The 16,574-nt window shown below is 65.5% G+C and overlaps 1 protein-coding gene across 1 annotated transcript; it reads left to right on the plus strand.

The window, feature by feature from the left end:
• The first annotated feature begins 287 nt into the window (after positions 1–287).
• LOC309582338 (inactive phospholipase C-like protein 2) lies at positions 288–16,555 on the plus strand. Its single transcript, XM_082297427.1, has 12 exons — positions 288–515; positions 598–728; positions 803–1,379; positions 1,635–1,818; positions 1,907–1,978; positions 2,064–2,197; positions 2,331–2,419; positions 8,868–11,357; positions 11,577–11,780; positions 12,294–12,369; positions 13,794–13,903; positions 15,955–16,555. The coding sequence occupies exons 1-12, from the start codon at positions 296–298 to the stop codon at positions 16,396–16,398; spliced, it is 4,731 nt and encodes a 1,576-aa protein (XP_082153553.1). The 5' UTR covers positions 288–295; the 3' UTR covers positions 16,399–16,555.
• Positions 16,556–16,574: the final 19 nt, after the last annotated feature.

Raw genomic sequence — 16,574 nt, forward strand, 5'->3', positions numbered from 1 at the left:
CCGGAAAGCAAAGTAAACCGGATCAATTGTCCTCTTTTTCCTAAGAAGGAGCTTGCTCTTGATGGCGGGATAGGGAGCGCTGGTACTCGGGGTTCAATTGCGGTTGAATTCTCTACCGAGCGGGGGGCTCCGGGGGTGCTGTGTAAAGGCGAAAATGAAAATAAAAGTAAAGCGGGGAGGGGGGCGGCGCCGGGCGCGATAATTCTCCGTCATTTCTGCCGGAGGCGGAATAGCCGGGTGGGCGAGGGGTGTCCGGGGCCGGGTCCCTGTTCTGGGGCGGCGTCCGCATTCCGCGATGCTGCCGGCGGTGGCGGTCGCGGCGGTGGTGGCCGTGGCCGTGGCCGTGGCCGTGGCCGTGGCCGTCCCCGCGCTGCGGCACCGCCTCGTCCGTTCCGCGCTGCGCCGCGCCGGGGGCCGGTACCGGCGGCGGCTGGAGGCGCTGGGCAGCGACGTGCGGCTGAGCCAGGAGCGGCGGCTGCGGCGGCTGCTGGGCACCGGCACCGGGACGGCCGGCGGTGAGCGCGGGGCTGCGGGGCGGGGGGGCGGGCAGGGGGTCGGTCCCATGGTTGCCCCCTCACCTTGTGCCTCTCCCGGCAGGCTCGGAGGAGTTCCAGGAGCGGCATCCTCTGGGGCCGCCCTGTCGGCACGGAGCGCCGCCGGATCCCGTCCCCCCGCTGCGCCTCTGGGCTCTGCTCCCCGGCTGCTGGGACACCGACCCCCGGCTGCAGGTGCGGGGAGCGGAGAGCGGGGCGGGCGCGGATTCCCTCAGGGTCTGCCCTCCTGACCTTCTCCTCCCACGCAGGGGTCCCTGCTCTACCTGGATGCCCTCGGCGCCGCCTTTCCGCGGGCACTGGCCCGCCGGGGCACGGCCCTGCTGCACTGGACCCCTGGCTGTCCCCGCGCCCCGGCGGGGTGGCTGCTGCCCACCCTGTACTGCACGCCGGCCCCAGCGGGCGCCCTGCCCTCGCGGGCTGCGGCACTGCGGGTGCAGCTGCTCTTTGCCCTGCGGCAGCGTGCGCTGCACGTGCTGGAGGCCGGGCTGGCAGCCGAGCTGCACGACGCGCTGGTGGTCCTGCGCACCGAATGGCCCCAGCTGGCCCAGGAGCTGGCGCTGGGCAGGCTGAGCCCCCAGCCCGGGCTGCCCGAGGGGGTGCGGGACCAGCTGCAAGCATTGCTGACCCCTGATGCTGCCCGGGCAGCTGAGCTCCGTGCTGAGTGTGCCCGCGGCTTTGAGGGCATCGCCAGGCGTCTGTGGCCACAGCTGGAGGTGGTGGTGCTGAGGACGGCCCATGGCACGGAGCGGCTCTACTGCGACTCCCTCCGCCAGGCCGACTGCCAGGGGCTGCCCTTCTACTGCCCCTTCTACCAGGCGGCAGGAGGTGAGTGTCCCCCACGCTGGGGTGTCCTCTTGGCCTGCCCTGGGTGCCCTCAGGGAGCTGCTGCCATATGGCAGCACAGATCTCCCTGCCCCAGCAAGTGCAGGTACATCTCTGTGCTGCATTCCCTTCCTGCAACCTGAAAACAGCTCTGTCCTGGCACCGGCAAAATGCTTCCCCTTGGAGAGGGGTGAGGCTTGTGTGGGCAAGGATGGGGCGTCTGGGGAGCTCACGTTGGCACATGCTGCCTCTGCCCAGCCCTGCTTGGTGTAAACCTGTGGCCAGCGGAGCCAGTGACCCGATTCCTGCTGTGCCCTGACTGGGCTTTCTGCGAGTTCCTGCCCTGCCCGGCCAACAAGGAGCCACGGACGGTGCTGCTGGATGAGCTCTGGGAGGGACGCGAGTATGGGCTGGTTGTGACAGCCCAGCCAGGAGAGTACAGGTGCCTCATCCCTGCTGTGTAGTCCTGGGGGGCTGCCTGCCCCAGCCCCATGCACCCATCTCCCCTCACACTCTCGCTGCGCATGCAGGTGCCGTACTGGGGAGGTGCTGAGGGTGGCCGGCTTCCACAAGCAGTGTCCCATGGTGGAACCTGTGCGCAGGTAGAGGACACCCCAACCCGTCCCTCACCTGGCAGGGTCTTAACAGGAGGGTGCCAGTGACCCATGCTGTGTCCCTGCACCGCAGGGAGAGCCACACGCTGAGTGTGCGAGGCGAGAGCATCCCTGAGGAGCAGTTCTGCCAGAGCCTGTGCCGCGCCCTGAGGATGTGGCCAGGTGCTCGCCTGATTGACTACGTCTGTGTGGAGAGCAGCCTGCTGGGTGAGTTCCCCTGAGCTGTCCAAGTCCCTCCAAAAGTGTAGCTGGTGCTGCCTGGAGCTCTGCCAGCCCTCCTGTGCCCAGCAGGGCTGGGGGGGCTGCGGGCAGCTCTAACATAGTCATGGTGCTGCTGCAGGTGACTCCTCGGGGCCCTGCGCCCCCCACTACGAGGTGTTCATGGAGCTGCAGGGCCTGCAGGACCTGTCAGAGGGGCAACGCTACAAGGTGAGCAGGACGTGGGCTCTGCTCTGGGTCTGTGTGGGGTGGCTGAAGGGTACTGGTATGGCAATCTGGGACCAGCATAGGCAGCTGCCCTCTCTTTGCAGCTGGACCAGTGTCTCCAGGAGGATTTCCCTGTCTACAAATCCTTCCGCTTCAAGGGCAGCATTGGGCCCCTGCGCCTGCACCTGGTGAGGCCTGGGACCTTCAGCCGGCTGCGGGAAGCACTGGGCTCCCCCCTGCCCATGCCCAGGGTCCTGCACGAAGAGCAGCTGCTGCGGCTCATCCAGGGATCAGTTGTCTCGTAGGGCAGCCCGGGGGTCCCCGCAGCCCTTCCACCCTGGGGTTTGCTTGGCATGCACCCTCCGAGGAGGGGCCATGTCCCTGGGGCAGGAGGGCGTGGGGGCAAGGTGCCCAGCCCCAAGGGAATGGCTGAACAGAGCAGATGGAGACAGCTTGACTGTGATCCATGGCAGCAGCAGGCACTGGTGGGCACCACTCAGTGCTGCCATGGGGATGGAGCAGGAGCTTGGGAGTGTCGCGGGGCAGTGGGGCCCTGCAGCTGCTGGACCCCCTTCACTCAGTGCCTTGGCAGCACCTGCAGCCACAGGGGAGTGGGTACCTGTGACTTTCCCAAGGGACACCTTGGGCATCACAGCCCATGGCTGAGGCAGAGGGCACAATGGAAACCTCTGTGGGAGCAGGAGGAGCAGAAGAGCCGTGGCTCATCACTGCGCTGAGCACTGGGGCCCTGTGGCATTTTGTCCCCTGGCAGGGACACTGCGGGCAGGGCTCAGGTGGCTGGTGGTGGCAGGTGCCACAGAGCAGCCCCAGCCGGGCTCCAGTGCATGTCCACTGGTTTAAGAATAAGCTCCACCGAGGGCTGCTTTTAATGTTTTAAAAACCAAATGCAAAATAAAAGAGGATTATCTCTTAAAAATAAATAAAGGACCACACTCTGGGATTGATTCTTTAGACTATTATTTTTAATCCTCATTAAAGAGATTGCTCAGGCAATCTGACTGCTCTGGGGGCTGAGGAGTTGCTGCTATTCTCGGGGGTCCTGGGGAAGGGGCAGCCATGAATATTTAACCAGCTCGGGGGCTGCCACGCTCTGGGGCCACCAGGCTCTTTGTGCCTTTGAGGCACAGGTGTACCATCGGGAGGGACTGGTCATTTCCCCTCCTGCTCATTAAGGGTTATTTCAAGGGCTGGCGAGGGCATGTGGGGCACCTGCTGTGCCGCAGCTGCTGCTGGGGGGCAGCCGGGCCGTGGGCCGGAGATGATGTCTTGAACAAGGCTCACACAAAGCAAAGCATCCCCTGGCACAGCCGAGATCCCCGCCAGGGATGAACCTGGCTGAGGCCTGCTCCCCCATCCCTGCTGGAAAAAAAACTGGAGCAAAATTTTTGCTCCGGGTCGGGGAGAAGCTGGGAGCATCCCGCAACAAAAGTCTTGAGCCACCTGCCTGGCAAAGCCGTGCGGGGCCGGGGCTGCCCTGGGCGGCTCTGCTTGCGCTGCCCTGCCTGGGTACCACCCCAGTGGGAGGGGAAGTTGGTGGGGTGGCACCCGCTGGGCAGGGCCAGGCTGCTGAGTGCCCGGCTGCTTTTGGGTGCCAGGCTGCAGGGTACAAGGTCGATTTGAGTGCCCGGCTGCAGTGTGCAGCTTGTTTTGGGTGCAGGCTCGTTTGTGCTGCTGGTACCAAGGCTGCAGGGTGCGGGCTCGGCCGGGGTCCCATCGGTATCGGGCGGCTGCCGGGCCCGGGCGCTGCGGTGCTGGGCGGAGGCCGGGGATGCCCCGGCGGTGGAAGGTGCCGGTGCCCGTCCGCGCGCTCCGCCGCTGCAGCCCGGGGCGGGGGGGCCGCGCCGTCCCCATCCCCATCCCCGCCGCGTCCCCGCCCCCGGCCCGGCCCGTCCCCTCCTCCCGGCCGCGCCGCCTCCCGCCCGCTCCGCCACTGAGCCCGCAGCGGCGGCGGCGGCGGGCGCAGGCTCCGGGCGCCCCGGGGCCCCGCGGCGGCCGCTGCCCTGAGGCCGCGGGGGATGGCGGAGGGGCCCCGGGGCGCCCCGCCGCCGGGCTCGCCCCGCCCCGCCGCGCCGCTGCCCAACGGGCCCCGCGGCGGCGGCGGCGGCAGCCCCGGCTCGGGCTCAGGCAGCAGCAGCCGCGAGGACTCGGCGGAGCGGAGCCCCGCGCCCGCCGCGCCCCGGGCCAGCATCATGAAGGTGAGAGCCCCCCACCGGCACCGGCCCGGCCCCCCCCGCGCCCCGGGCCCGGCACCTGCGCAGCGCTGGGATGCCGAGCCGTGTCCCCCCGCCGAGCCGCGCGTCCCCCCGCACCGGCTCTGTCCGCCGCTTCTCGCTCCTCCTGTGCCCGTGGAGCGGCTCCAAGGAGCTGCAGAGCAGCCGCATCCCCGGTCGCCCGGGGGTCGCCACCTGCCCGCGGTGCTGGTCGCACCGGGACTGACACGGCGTCCCCACGCCCTGCCCGAACTCAGGGTCCCCAAGGGCACAGTCTCGCCCGGCCCGGCTCTGTGGAGTGTCCGTGGGTCGCCCTGTCGAGTGCCATGGCCACGCTGCAGCATCACCGGGTTCTGCTCGGGGCACCCCTGGGTGCCAGTGAGAAGACGCCCGCTCCTGCCCCTCGGGCAGCTTCTGCTCTCCCGTGCTCTCTCCTGCCAAGCACTGAGCCTTGGGCCTGGCCTGACCAGCTTGCAGTGTGCTCGCAACACCTGGTGTTGCCGGGCCATGGTGGGCCCAGGGGCCAGGGAGGGTCTCAGGGGTCTCCCAGCTGGGTGGGCAGTGGATCACACGTATGCTTTCCTAAATGAACCCCCCTGATTGTGCTGATGCCAGCGGTACTAGCTGACACAATAGGTCACGTCCGCCCGGGACTCGCCTCGCTGCTCCCGGCAGCCTATTTTAAGCTGAGATTGCTCCGGTGCTATTAATACCCCGTGAGGGGGCTGTTCCCATGGTGTCCCAGCCCCGCTCTTCTGTCCCTGGGATCCAGTTTTCTGGACAGCGGTGTCAGGACCCTGATTCCCTGCCCGTGCCCGCCTGGGCTCTCGCTGCAAACTGTTGCGGGGGCGGCCGGGCTGTGCCCACGCGGTGACGGCACGGAGACCTGCCGGTGCTCTCGTGCAACCAGAGGCTGGTGCCAGTGCGCCGTCTGTGCCCGGTTTCCTTGGGGACCTTGCCGGGGTCCCTGCTCCTCCCGGGACGGACCAGCATCCTTCCTGGTCACTTCCCCTCCAGGGCCCTCCAGGGGCCATCCGTGGGCGCCGCGGGCTGGGAGTAGTGAACCTCTCGCTTGCCCCCGGGCCGGGCACATCTCTGTCACCACCTGCGTCACCACGGGATTTGTCCTCACGTGAAGGTCGGGTGGCCCAGGGGCAGAGCTGGCAGGGGAGGGCGCTGGCCCGGGAGGAGGTCAGACCCGGAGAGCATCCCCAGCTTGTGCTGATCCGTTGTGGATCTCCGAGTCCATCCGGGGCCTAAGTGGCACTGGAGGCACATGTGGAAAGAGCTGTCAGCTCTGTTATTTTTTGGGATTTCCAGAAAAGGCTGGAGGAGTGAATCTGAAAGTGCGACTCACTAGCTGTGTGGAGACAGGGGGCCTGGGGCAGCGGGGCCCGAGCTGTCCCCTGCAGTGTCCCTGTGACCTGGCTAGAGGACCTGCTCCCTTCTTTCTTCCCAGGCTGAAAGTGGAGGGGCCTGGTGGTCCCGTGGCCTGGGGGGATGTTGGAGAGGGACTTAGGGGTATTGGATCTGTTCTTCCCTGCTGCAGGAGGTGTCCCTTCTCTAGCGTCTTGCTGTTCTGTCCCCTGAGCCCCCTTCCCATCGTGCGCCAGCCCCAGGAGCTGTGTGGTGTCTCTGCTGGGATCTGGCTCCATGGCCCCTCGCTGGGGAGTGGCAGCTGGTGCTGCGGGGAGTGGATGTGTCAGTCGCTCTCTTCCTGGCAGGGAACAAACGACGGTGAAAAAGCCCTGGCTGTGCCTGATCTCCCAATGCCTCAGCTCCGAGGCTGCTGCCTGCCTGCACCCCTGCCCACGCTGCCCAGCCTGGGATAGGGGTAGTGGGGAGACCCGGGACCTGGGGAATTCAGCTGCAGATGACTCACGTCACGGCCAGGCTGGGGGATAAAGGGGAGAGAGGGACGACTGATGGGCCCTTCTCCATCCTGTGCTTTGAGAGTGGGTTACGTGGCCGGTAACGGTGGCCGTCACGTGGAGGCTGAGATTAGGGCATCAGCGCTCACCAGGTCACTAATGCAGGAGATAATTGGCTGAAAAGGTGCTTAACACATGCTGCAGAGCTGGGCTAGGACATGCCCTCCGTGCCCAGCCCACACTCACCACTGGCATCGTGGTCGGTGCTTCGCTCTACGGAGCCCTGCCTCCTCCCTGCCAGCTTGGTGGCACAGTGTGAGCAGGATCCCTGCTCCGGCCGGAGCTCTGCCCTCTGTCTGGGGGCGTTCCGCGCTGCCATGGCCACGGGCACCATGTCCTCCCGGCTCCGCTGCTGCCTTACTCGTCAACTGCCTGTGCTGCTCCTGCCGCGCCTTGTCCAGCACTTCGTGGGGTGACCTCAGGGTTGAAGAGCACCTGGAACAGCCTGTGAAGGGGCTGCCAGGGAGCAGCGGCTCTTCCCTGCCGGTCCCCAGGCCGCACTGAGGAGCTGCAGACGGGAGACTCCTTGCACCCACTGTCCCCTGCTCGCCGCTTGCCCGTGCAGAGGGAGAAGCAGAACGTGTGTGCTGCAGGGCTCCCTTGGGTCTGTGCCACACATCTGCACCCCAAAGTGCTGCAGCGGGCATCCCCTCCCCTGTCCAAGCCTGGGAGGGTGGGGGTCTGCAGGGAGGGCGTTCCGGCTTTCACCCTGAGCCGGGGTGGTCGGGGGGCCGGCGGGGCTGGTGCCGGTGGGGTGTGTCTGGCTGCCTGCCGTGGGCACAGCTGGAAGCAGGTCGCTGGCTCTGGGTGCACGCAGGCCCCCCGCCCGTGTTTCCTTTCCGGATGGATTTCCTGTTTTCAGCTGTGGGGCCCGGTGCGGAGCCGCCCGGGGTGGGTGCGCCGGGCGGGGAGCCGGTCTGCAGAGATGCGGGGGTCCTGCCGGGGGCAGGAGCTGCGGCCCTCGGTGCCCATCGCCCCGCGGCGGGGTGGGGGCCGCGGCTGCTCGTCAGTGGGGCGCTCAGATTGCAGCTTGCAGGAAGCTCCGGCATCGAGTCCTTCCCCGCAGGGCTGGCCGGTGGCGTGACCTGCTGCTGGGCCCCTGCCGACCCGGGATGGCTGGCACCGATGCGAGGTCTTGGAGCTCGGCCAGCTCCCTGGAGCAATCTGGTAGTAAGGGGATGCAAACAGCTCCCACATCCGAGCTCCAGGATAGTAGGATGTGCCTGGCTCTAACAAGGGGCTGAGGGCTGGTGCTGGTTCCTCCTTCCCTGGGCCGTTTTGTCTCGGGTATCCCTGGAGGATTCCCGATTACCTGGGGAAACCATACATCCTTCTGTGCGACCTATCCCGAATGCCCTTGGCTGTGGCTGCCTGGCCCCATAGGACAGATCCCGACCCTCCAGGATCAGGCACGGGATGTGCTTGCCTGGGCACAGCCCCGAGCGGGAGCTGTGGAGGCTCTCGGGGCGCTGGAGGGGATCAACCCCTCACCTCCAACCTGGGCAATTGAGCGGGACCTGCCTCTGACAGAGACACCACCAGATTAGAGGTGACTCACCATAATCTTGAAGTGGATTAAATCTCCTCCTACTGTGCTACTTAATGAAATCCATCCCATAATACACTCCCGGCCCTGCTGTTCCCCCTCATCCCCTGCCAGCCCCGTGGCAGCTGGGTCCCCCCTCCCTGTAGTGAGGCAGGACAGAGTGTGGGCATGAGGTGCTGGCAGCACACAGCCCATGCCCTCGTGACCCTGCGCTCTGTGGGACAGAGCCGTGGCTGGGGTCGTCCCCAGCACATGGCAGTGGCTGTCCTGCCCTGCTCCTCGCAGAAGAGTGAGGGGGTCTGTCTTGGGCTCCCTAGGAGCAGCTCTGCTCATGCATCACATGCTGGGCTTCTGTTTTCCTCTGGTGTCCCCAGGCCAGAGATGCAGGGGCTGTGCTGGGCTGCTGGCACATGGCTGTGCCTGTGAGGGTGAGTGAGCAGTGGGGAAGGATCCAGCTCAGGGCCAGGAGCAGGAAGGAAGGAAGGAAAGCAGAGTTAAAATAAGCCAGAGTGAGCTGTGAGGGAAGCCAGGGCTGGAGCTGGCTTCCAGCCCCCCGGAGAGGGGCGGACTGGAGTGGACTGGGCTTAGCGTGGTGCTGGGACACCCTGGGGCACCCTGGGGCAGTGCTATACTCTGCTTTGGACTGGGGCAGGGGGACCATGGGGCAGGAGGGTGCTGGGAAATGGTGGGGCATGTGCTGCCTGGCTGTCCCTGATGGCTCTGCCCCTTTCCCACCCTGGCAGGATGGCTCCCGGCAGCGGCTGCCACAGAAGAAGAAGACAGTGTCCTTCAGCTCCATGCCCAATGACCGCAAGATCAACAGCACAGCTGCCTGCATCTCCCTCATGCTGGAGGGCTGTGAGCTGAAGAAGGTGCGCTCCAACTCCCGCATGTACAGCCGTTTCTTCGTGCTGGACGCCGACATGCGCTCTGTGCGCTGGGAGCCCTCCAAGAAGGACTCGGAGAAGGCCAAGATTGAGATCAAATCGGTCAAAGAGGTGCGTGTGGGCAAGAAGACACCTGTCCTGCGCAGCAATGGCCTCTCCGACCAGTTCCCGGATGAGTGCGCCTTTTCCATCATTTATGGAGACAACTACGAGTCCCTGGACCTGGTGGCCAGCTCAGCAGATGTGGTGAGTGCCTGGGTGATGGGGCTGCGGTATCTGGTGTCCTATGGGAAGCACAGCCCTGAAGCGCCCGGGACCAGCCACCCCAGCCTCCGGACGTCCTGGATCTCCTCCGTCTTCGACCTTGCTGACCTGGAGAAGTCTGGCCGCATCCCCGTGTCCCGGGCTGTGCAGCTGATCAAAGCACTCAACCCTGGCATGAAGACCTCCACCATCGAGCTGAAGTTCAAGGAACTGCAGAAGGCCAACGAGCGTCCCGGCATGGAGGTGGCCTGTGACCTCTTCGTAGAGGCATACTGCGAGCTCTGCACCCGCCCTGAGATCTTTTTCCTGCTGGTCCAGTTTTCCAGCAACAAGGAATACCTGGGGGTGAAGGACCTGCTGATGTTCCTGGAGGTGGAGCAGGGCATGGAGGGGGTGACAGAGGAGAAGTGCTTGGAGATTGTCAGCAAGTATGAACCCTCCAAGGAGGGCCGGGAGAAGGGCTACCTTGCCATCGACGGCTTCACGCGTTACCTGCTCTCTGCTGACTGCTCCATCTTTGACCCACAGCACCGCAAGGTCTGCCAGGACATGGCACAGCCCCTCTCCCACTACTACATTAGCTCTGCCCACAGCGCCTGCCTGCTGGAGGACAACTTCTGGGGCCGCTCAGACATCAGTGGCTACATCAGTGCCCTGGGCCTGGGCTGCCGCAGCATCGAGCTGGTGCTGTGGGATGGCCCTGAGGGCGAGCCCGTGGTCTACACCAGCCCCTCAGCTGCCTCCTGTGTGCCCTTCCGTGCCGTGGTGGGGCTGATTGACCAGCACGCCTTCACTGCCTCTGCCTACCCCCTCATCCTCTGCCTGGTGGTGCGCTGCTCGGCCTCCCAGCAGCGACTCGCTGCCCAGTGCCTGCGCAAGACGCTGGGGGAGAAGCTGTACCTGGAGCCCCCCAACCCTATGGCGTCCTACCTGCCCTCCCCGGAGGAGCTCAAGGGCCGCATCCTCATCAAGGGCAAGAAGCTGCCGCCCACCTGCGAGGACAGCGAGGGGGAGGTGTCGGATGAGGAGGAAGGCTGGGAGCTGGCGCGGCGACTGGGCCAGGAGGACCGGGAGGCACCGGAGGGAGGTGGCCTGCGGCGGGTGCGCCTCAGCCGTGAGCTCTCAGAGCTGGTGAGCCTCTGCCAGGCAGTCCCCTTCCAGGACTTTGAGAGCTCACGACGTGGGCAACGCTACTGGGAGATGTGCTCCTTCAGCGAGGTGGAGGCGGGACGCTTCGCCAACGAGTGCCCGGCTGAGCTGGTCAGCTACAACAAGCGGTTCCTCTCCCGCATCTACCCCAGCCCCATGCGCATCGACGCCAGCAACATGAACCCCCAGGATTTCTGGAAGTGCGGCTGCCAGATGGTGGCTATGAACTACCAGACACCAGGGCTCATGATGGACCTGAATGCGGGCTGGTTCCGGCAGAACGGGGCCTGTGGCTACGTCCTCCGCCCGGCCATCATGCGGGAGGAGGTCTCCTACTTCAGTGCCAACGCCAAGGACTCCCTGCCCGGGGTGCCTGCCCAGCTCCTACACCTTAAGGTCATCAGCGGGCAGAACCTGCCCAAGCCCAAGGGCTCGGGGGCCAAGGGGGAGGTTGTGGAGCCCTATGTCTGTGCTGAAATCCACGGCATCCCGGCTGATTGCGCTGAGCACCGCACCAAGACAGCCCTGCAGAGCGGGGACAACCCCATCTTCGATGAGAGCCTGGAGTTCCAGATCAACCTGCCGGAGCTGGCCGTCCTGCGCTTCGTTGTGCTGGACGATGACTACATTGGGGACGAGTTCATTGCCCAGTACACCATCCCCTTTGAGTGCCTGCAGCCTGGCTACCGCCATGTCCCCCTCCAGTCGCTGGCCGGCGAGCCCCTGCCCCACGCCACCCTCTTTGTGCACGTGGCCATTAGTGACCGCCGTGGCGGGGGCAAGGGGCACCGCCGGGGGCTGGCAGGGCGCCGGGGCCGCCGAGTGAGGGAGTACACTTCCACCAAGGCCACTGGCATCAAAGCCATCGATGAGGTCTTCCGGACGGCCACCCAGCCGCTGCGGGAGGCCACTGACCTGCGGGAGAATGTACAGGTACGGACCCTGCAGAGGCACTGGGGGACCTGGTTTCTGCAGGGGAGGATGGGGCTGGACTGACAGTGGTAGGGAGCCCGGGTGTCCCCCTTTTCTTGGGGGATGTGAGCGAGGAGCCTTACCTGAAGCAGAGAGCTGTGGGAAATGGGGCTGTTCTGGTGTCGGGGGGCTCCTGGGGGTCCTCCCAGCTGAACTCCTGACACTGGTCACTGCCTGCAGAATGCGTTGGTCTCCTTCAAGGAGCTGTGTGGGCTGACACCCGCTGCCAACATGAAGCAGTGCATCCTGACGGTGTCCACATGGCTGCTGCACAGTGACAGTGCACCCAGCGTCACCCTCAACCTGGCAGAGCAGTACCCCCCCATGGAGGCCCAGGGCCCCATCCCCGACCTGCTGCGCAAGGTTCTCACTGCCTACGAGACGGTAAGTGCCATCCTGCCAGGGCTCGGCGCCTTGGGGAGGCTCCTTGGGGTCAGTGACACTGGGACCAGCACCCTGCCAAGGACGGGGGACCCTGAACTCACTGTACCCATCCTGGGGCAGGGGAAGGTGAGCGGGCAGGGGGCTGCATGAGGGCTGCCCAGGGAGGAGTCTTGCCAAGGCACAGGCTTGTCCAGATTGGTCTGACCCTGGGACGCTGCAGCCCCCACCCTGTGCCTGCACTGCCTGTCCCTTGCCCGGTCCCACCAGGTGGGAGAAATCCCATAAATAGCCACAGCCGGAGCTGCTTCCTTCTTTTGTGTTGAAGGGAACCTGGCCACTGGCTGGGTGCTGGTCACACCATACCTGGCCATGTGTGGTGAGGTGGGGAGGGCCAGACCCCAGGCACTGCGGTGGTGAAGGGGGCAGCCCGTGATGAGCCTCGTGTCCCCATCCACTTGGCCAGGGGGCAAAGGGCCAGGGTTGCCCAGCTCCTCATGCTGCCCCTCTCTCCAGATGATCCAGACTAGCCGGACGCTGATCGAGTCTGCTGACGCGGTGTATGGGAAGCTCATCCAGGCACAGCAGGCAGGTGGGTCCCGGAGGGCAGCCCCAGCTCCAGTGTGGCTCTGGTTGTGGACCCAGGCATGTCCTGGGGTGCTGGGGCTCAGGGCTTTCTGCACTGGGGCAGGGTGTGGGTGGGTGGGCTGCAGAGCTGTGTGGTAGGGAGCAGCAGAGTGGGGGAGGCTGATGAGGAAGCGGGGAAGAGTCATTAGCTGTCAAACGCCAGAACATAATTAGTGCCAGAAATAACAGGCTGGGGCTGACGGCAGAAATGGCAACTGAGTGTTAAGACTTCCCAAACACATGGCAGAACCCACACAAGCAGGTGCTGCTGCCGCCTGCCCTGGTCCTCCCCCGACTCCGGCAGCTGCCTGGGACCTCTGGCCCCGCTCCAACCCCAATGGCTGCATGGCCCCTCTTTCGGCTGGGACCCCACAGGGATAGCCCCACCAGCTCCAGGGGCTTCTGTGGGCTCCCCATGGGGCTGGGAGAGTGTCAGGTGCTGGAGGGGCTGGGGAAGAAGAAGGGGGCCCTGCTCTGCTATCCCAGCCATGCCAGCCTTGCTGCCAGCAGCCGTGTTTGTTCCCTGCCTACGCGGCAGACGGAAATCTCCCCGAGCTCTTGGCTTTCAGCTCTGCCACTGCTGCGAGCGCTGGGGGAGTGGAGCAGTGGGGCATGAGCTGCAGAGCACAGGCTGGTGCTGTGCCCTCCTGTACTGCTCTGGCTGCTGTGCTGCAGTGCTGCAGGGCAGAGGGGGATGTGCAGCCCCTCGGGGTGCTGATAGGCAGCAATTTGGCGGCTGCAGCCCCCACCCCCCATGCCCTGGCGCTGCCTGTCCCTGCTTTCATCCTGGCTGTGCTGTGGACAAGCCCCTGTGGTGCCGGCATGGCCGGTACCTTGCTGGTGGGAGCTGGGGGTCCGGGGAGCTGCGGGCTGCGGCGGGGGCGCAGGGCCGTGGGCGAGCTGATTGGCAGCGCGAGGGCGAGCGAGCTGCGTGGGAGCCCTCGCGTGGGCCCAGAGCCGGTGCTGCGTCAGGAGGGGTAAATATAGCACCCACTCACGAGGACGCCACGTGGTGCACGGTAACGGGTTCCACGCTCCGATGGGGGGGCCTGGTGGCCCTGCTCTGAGCCCCCCAGATGAACCATGGAGTGCAAGAGTTGTGCCTCTGCCCAAGGTCTTCACTGCCCTTCCAGACCTCATGGTCTCCGGAGTCCAGAATGGCCACAGGCTGCAGCTGACCATGGTGCTGGGGCGTTGAGGGCTCCTTTGGCCCATCATTCGAGACATGGAGGACTCTTGAGGCTGCTGGGGCAGTGGGGAGCCCACCCAGCCTGCAACCCCATGGTGGGCAAAGGGCATCCCGCTGGCTTGGTCCCTGCTGGTCGTGGGTGGTGGCTGTCCCTGTGCCAGTGCCCCTGCACCCACTGAGGGGCTCTCCCGTCAATGCAGGGATGGATTTCCACAAGGAGCTGCACCGCATCGAGACCAAGGAGGGGCTGCGGGGCCGCAAGCTGCAGAAGGCGCTGGAGAGCTTCGCCTGGAACATCACTGTCCTCAAGGTGAGGGGCAAGGGCTGTGGGGACACACCTGCCCTGCCCTCCCCTGCCCCCTCACCCTCCTGCCTCCACCCTAACACCCCCCCTGACATCTCCCCACAGGGCCAGGCTGACCTCCTCAAGCATGCCAAAGCGGAGGCACTGGACAACCTGTGGCAGATCCACAATGCGGGACAGTCCTGCGGCATTGGCAGGAATGGATCAGCCTCGCCGGAGCCCTCCCGGCTGCGTGCCCCGCTGGAGCCCATCCCTGAGACAGATGGAGGTGGAGACACAGCGTCCTGCTGACCCCGGTCTGGGGCTCGGGGGCCCAGACTGAGCACCCCTGGCCACAGGAGCCAGGAGCAGAGAGCTCCAGCCTGCCTGGGGAATGTGTGTGAGGCTGGGTGTTGAGGGGCTTGCACCAGAACTCAGTGGAGAGGCTGGGGAGAGATGTCCCTGCTCCCGGTTGCCCCGCCAAGCTCTCAGAGGACTCATCCATCCCCTCCAGCTGCTCCTGGAGCCAGTACTCTGCCCTGGGGCCAGTGGGGATGCTGGTACCCCCGTGCCCATGTGCATGTACCCCCAGCCTGCTGTGCCAGATGCCACTTGGAAGAGCAGCCCCAGGTCTGGGATCCCGTCCACCCTCCCCAGGGCTGCAAGATTTGCCTTCACCAGCCCTGGGGAAAACCTGGCCGGCAGGAAGGGTTCTGGCTGGTCCTGTCCATAGCATCCTTGGGGTCTGTACTATGCAGAGGGGTTGGAAGGCTCTCTGGTGCAGCAGCTGTGGGGCCAGGGTGTCACTGAACAGCAGGTGTGGCTTCTGGCATCAGGGAAATGTTTGGGTTCATCCCCCAGGGCAAGGGAGTTCCAGCACCAGCAAAGACTGGACGTGGCCTGGGGTTGTGGAGTGTTATAAAGAGTGCAAGACCCTCCCTGGTGCCCTGTGGCTCCCTCTGTTTCAGGCATGGGACCAGGGTGGGACAGTGTCACCAAAGGGGATGGCGGGTGGCACCGGGTACAGGACCCTGGTGGCACTATCCCTCCCTGGCACCAGCCAGGCGCAGGGTGACGGCTCCCCACGTCAGTCAGGGAGCTATACAGCTGCTGGCACCCCTTTGTTCAGGGGATTAATTAGCCTAATGGGGTTTTGAGCAGAGGCTCAGCGCACCACCGCGCTGCGGCCAGAGCCGGCCAGCGCTGACCTTCAGCCCCTTTATGCCAGCCCAGCAGCGTGGCCCATGGGCAATTATGGCCTCATTAGTGCCAGGCACCCCGTCCAGTGAGTACCCACACAATGGGGAGCTGCAAATGAGGGGAAAGGCCTGGACGGTCTCCGGGCTACCGGCCCCAGTGCTCCCACGTCTCCCAGAGACCGGTCACTCCTGCTGCCCCAGCGTTATTTTTGGCAGCCCTATTGTGCTGGGCCCTATAAAGCAGCAGTGGCAGTGCAGGGTCCTGTGCTGTCGGCTGCCCGATGGGACATGCCCCAGAGCCGCTCGGCCACCTGAAGACCCCAAGAAGGATGGAGGTGCCCAACACCAAGGTGGGGCTGGGGTGCTGCAGCCCCTGGGGACAAGAGAACAGCGATGGGTGGGAAGTCGGAATGTAGGGCTGGGGGTGCAGGAGGGTCTGGCCGGTTTCTTGGGAAGCTCCAAGTGTGCAGCAAATCCCCGGGAGTCCCCAGCCGCAGCCAGCAGCCGATGAGGGCAGTTCTTGGGAGGGAGCTGGGCATGCAATGCCTGCAGCATGGGCGCTTTCGCTGCTTGTCCCGTGGCACTGGACAGCGAGAGAAGAGTGTTTGCCACAGCTGCTGTGTGCTGGAGCAGGGGTGCAGTGAGGACACCTCCACATCTGGCTGCTGGTTGGAACACAGGTGAGGGTGCTGGCTGTCACCGAAGGGTGACGCTCCAGGTGCACCTCGGGTGTGGGGCTGGGCCCCTGCGGCAACAACCAGGGCAGGGGGGAGTTGAAACACCAGTGAGCGCAGCAGGGGGGGCAGTCCTGGGGCTGTGCTGTCCCCCCCTCTCTGCCCTGTCGCTGCCCTGCACTGATGCTGTCCGTTGCTCCGGCAGCCCCGGCGAGCTGCCTGCCTCCTGCTCCTGCTCCTGTTCTGCTCCCTGGCTGCTGCCCGGCAGACCCTGCCCCACTGCTGCCGGCAGAAGACCTGCTCCTGCCGTGTCTACGACCTCCTGCACGGCATGGGCAACCACGCCGCTGGCATCCTCACACTGGGCAAGAGGAAGAGCGTCCCCCTGGCCTTCCAGAGCCGGCTCTACCGCCTGCTCCATGGCTCCGGCAACCACGCTGCGGGCATCCTCACAATGGGCAAGCGCGGGCAGCACCCTGGCACCACCTGCCACGACTCGCTGGGCTGCCCTGCGGGCACGGACGCCCAGCCGACAGCGGTACCGCGAGGTGCTGACAGCAGCCCTGCCGGCCCCAGGGAGTGCCAGGGACACTCAGGGAAGGACCTGAGCTCGAGCCAGGGACAGGGAGCTGCAAGGAGCTTTTACTGAATGGGATGGGGGCAGCGGGACAGAGAGGGGATCCCTGGCAGGATGGACTCCGGGGACACACAGCCGGAGCTCTAAAGTGTAAATAGCACTTTTAGATACCTCCTCCCAGCCCTGGCCCTGGCCCAGCCTGCTCAGGGCACCGCGGGCACCGCGGCCTTTTACAATAAATGGTAGCC

This window comes from Coloeus monedula (genome assembly GCF_965178545.1).
Source record: "Coloeus monedula genome assembly, chromosome: 26".
In the NCBI taxonomy this organism is placed as follows: domain Eukaryota; kingdom Metazoa; phylum Chordata; class Aves; order Passeriformes; family Corvidae; genus Coloeus; species Coloeus monedula.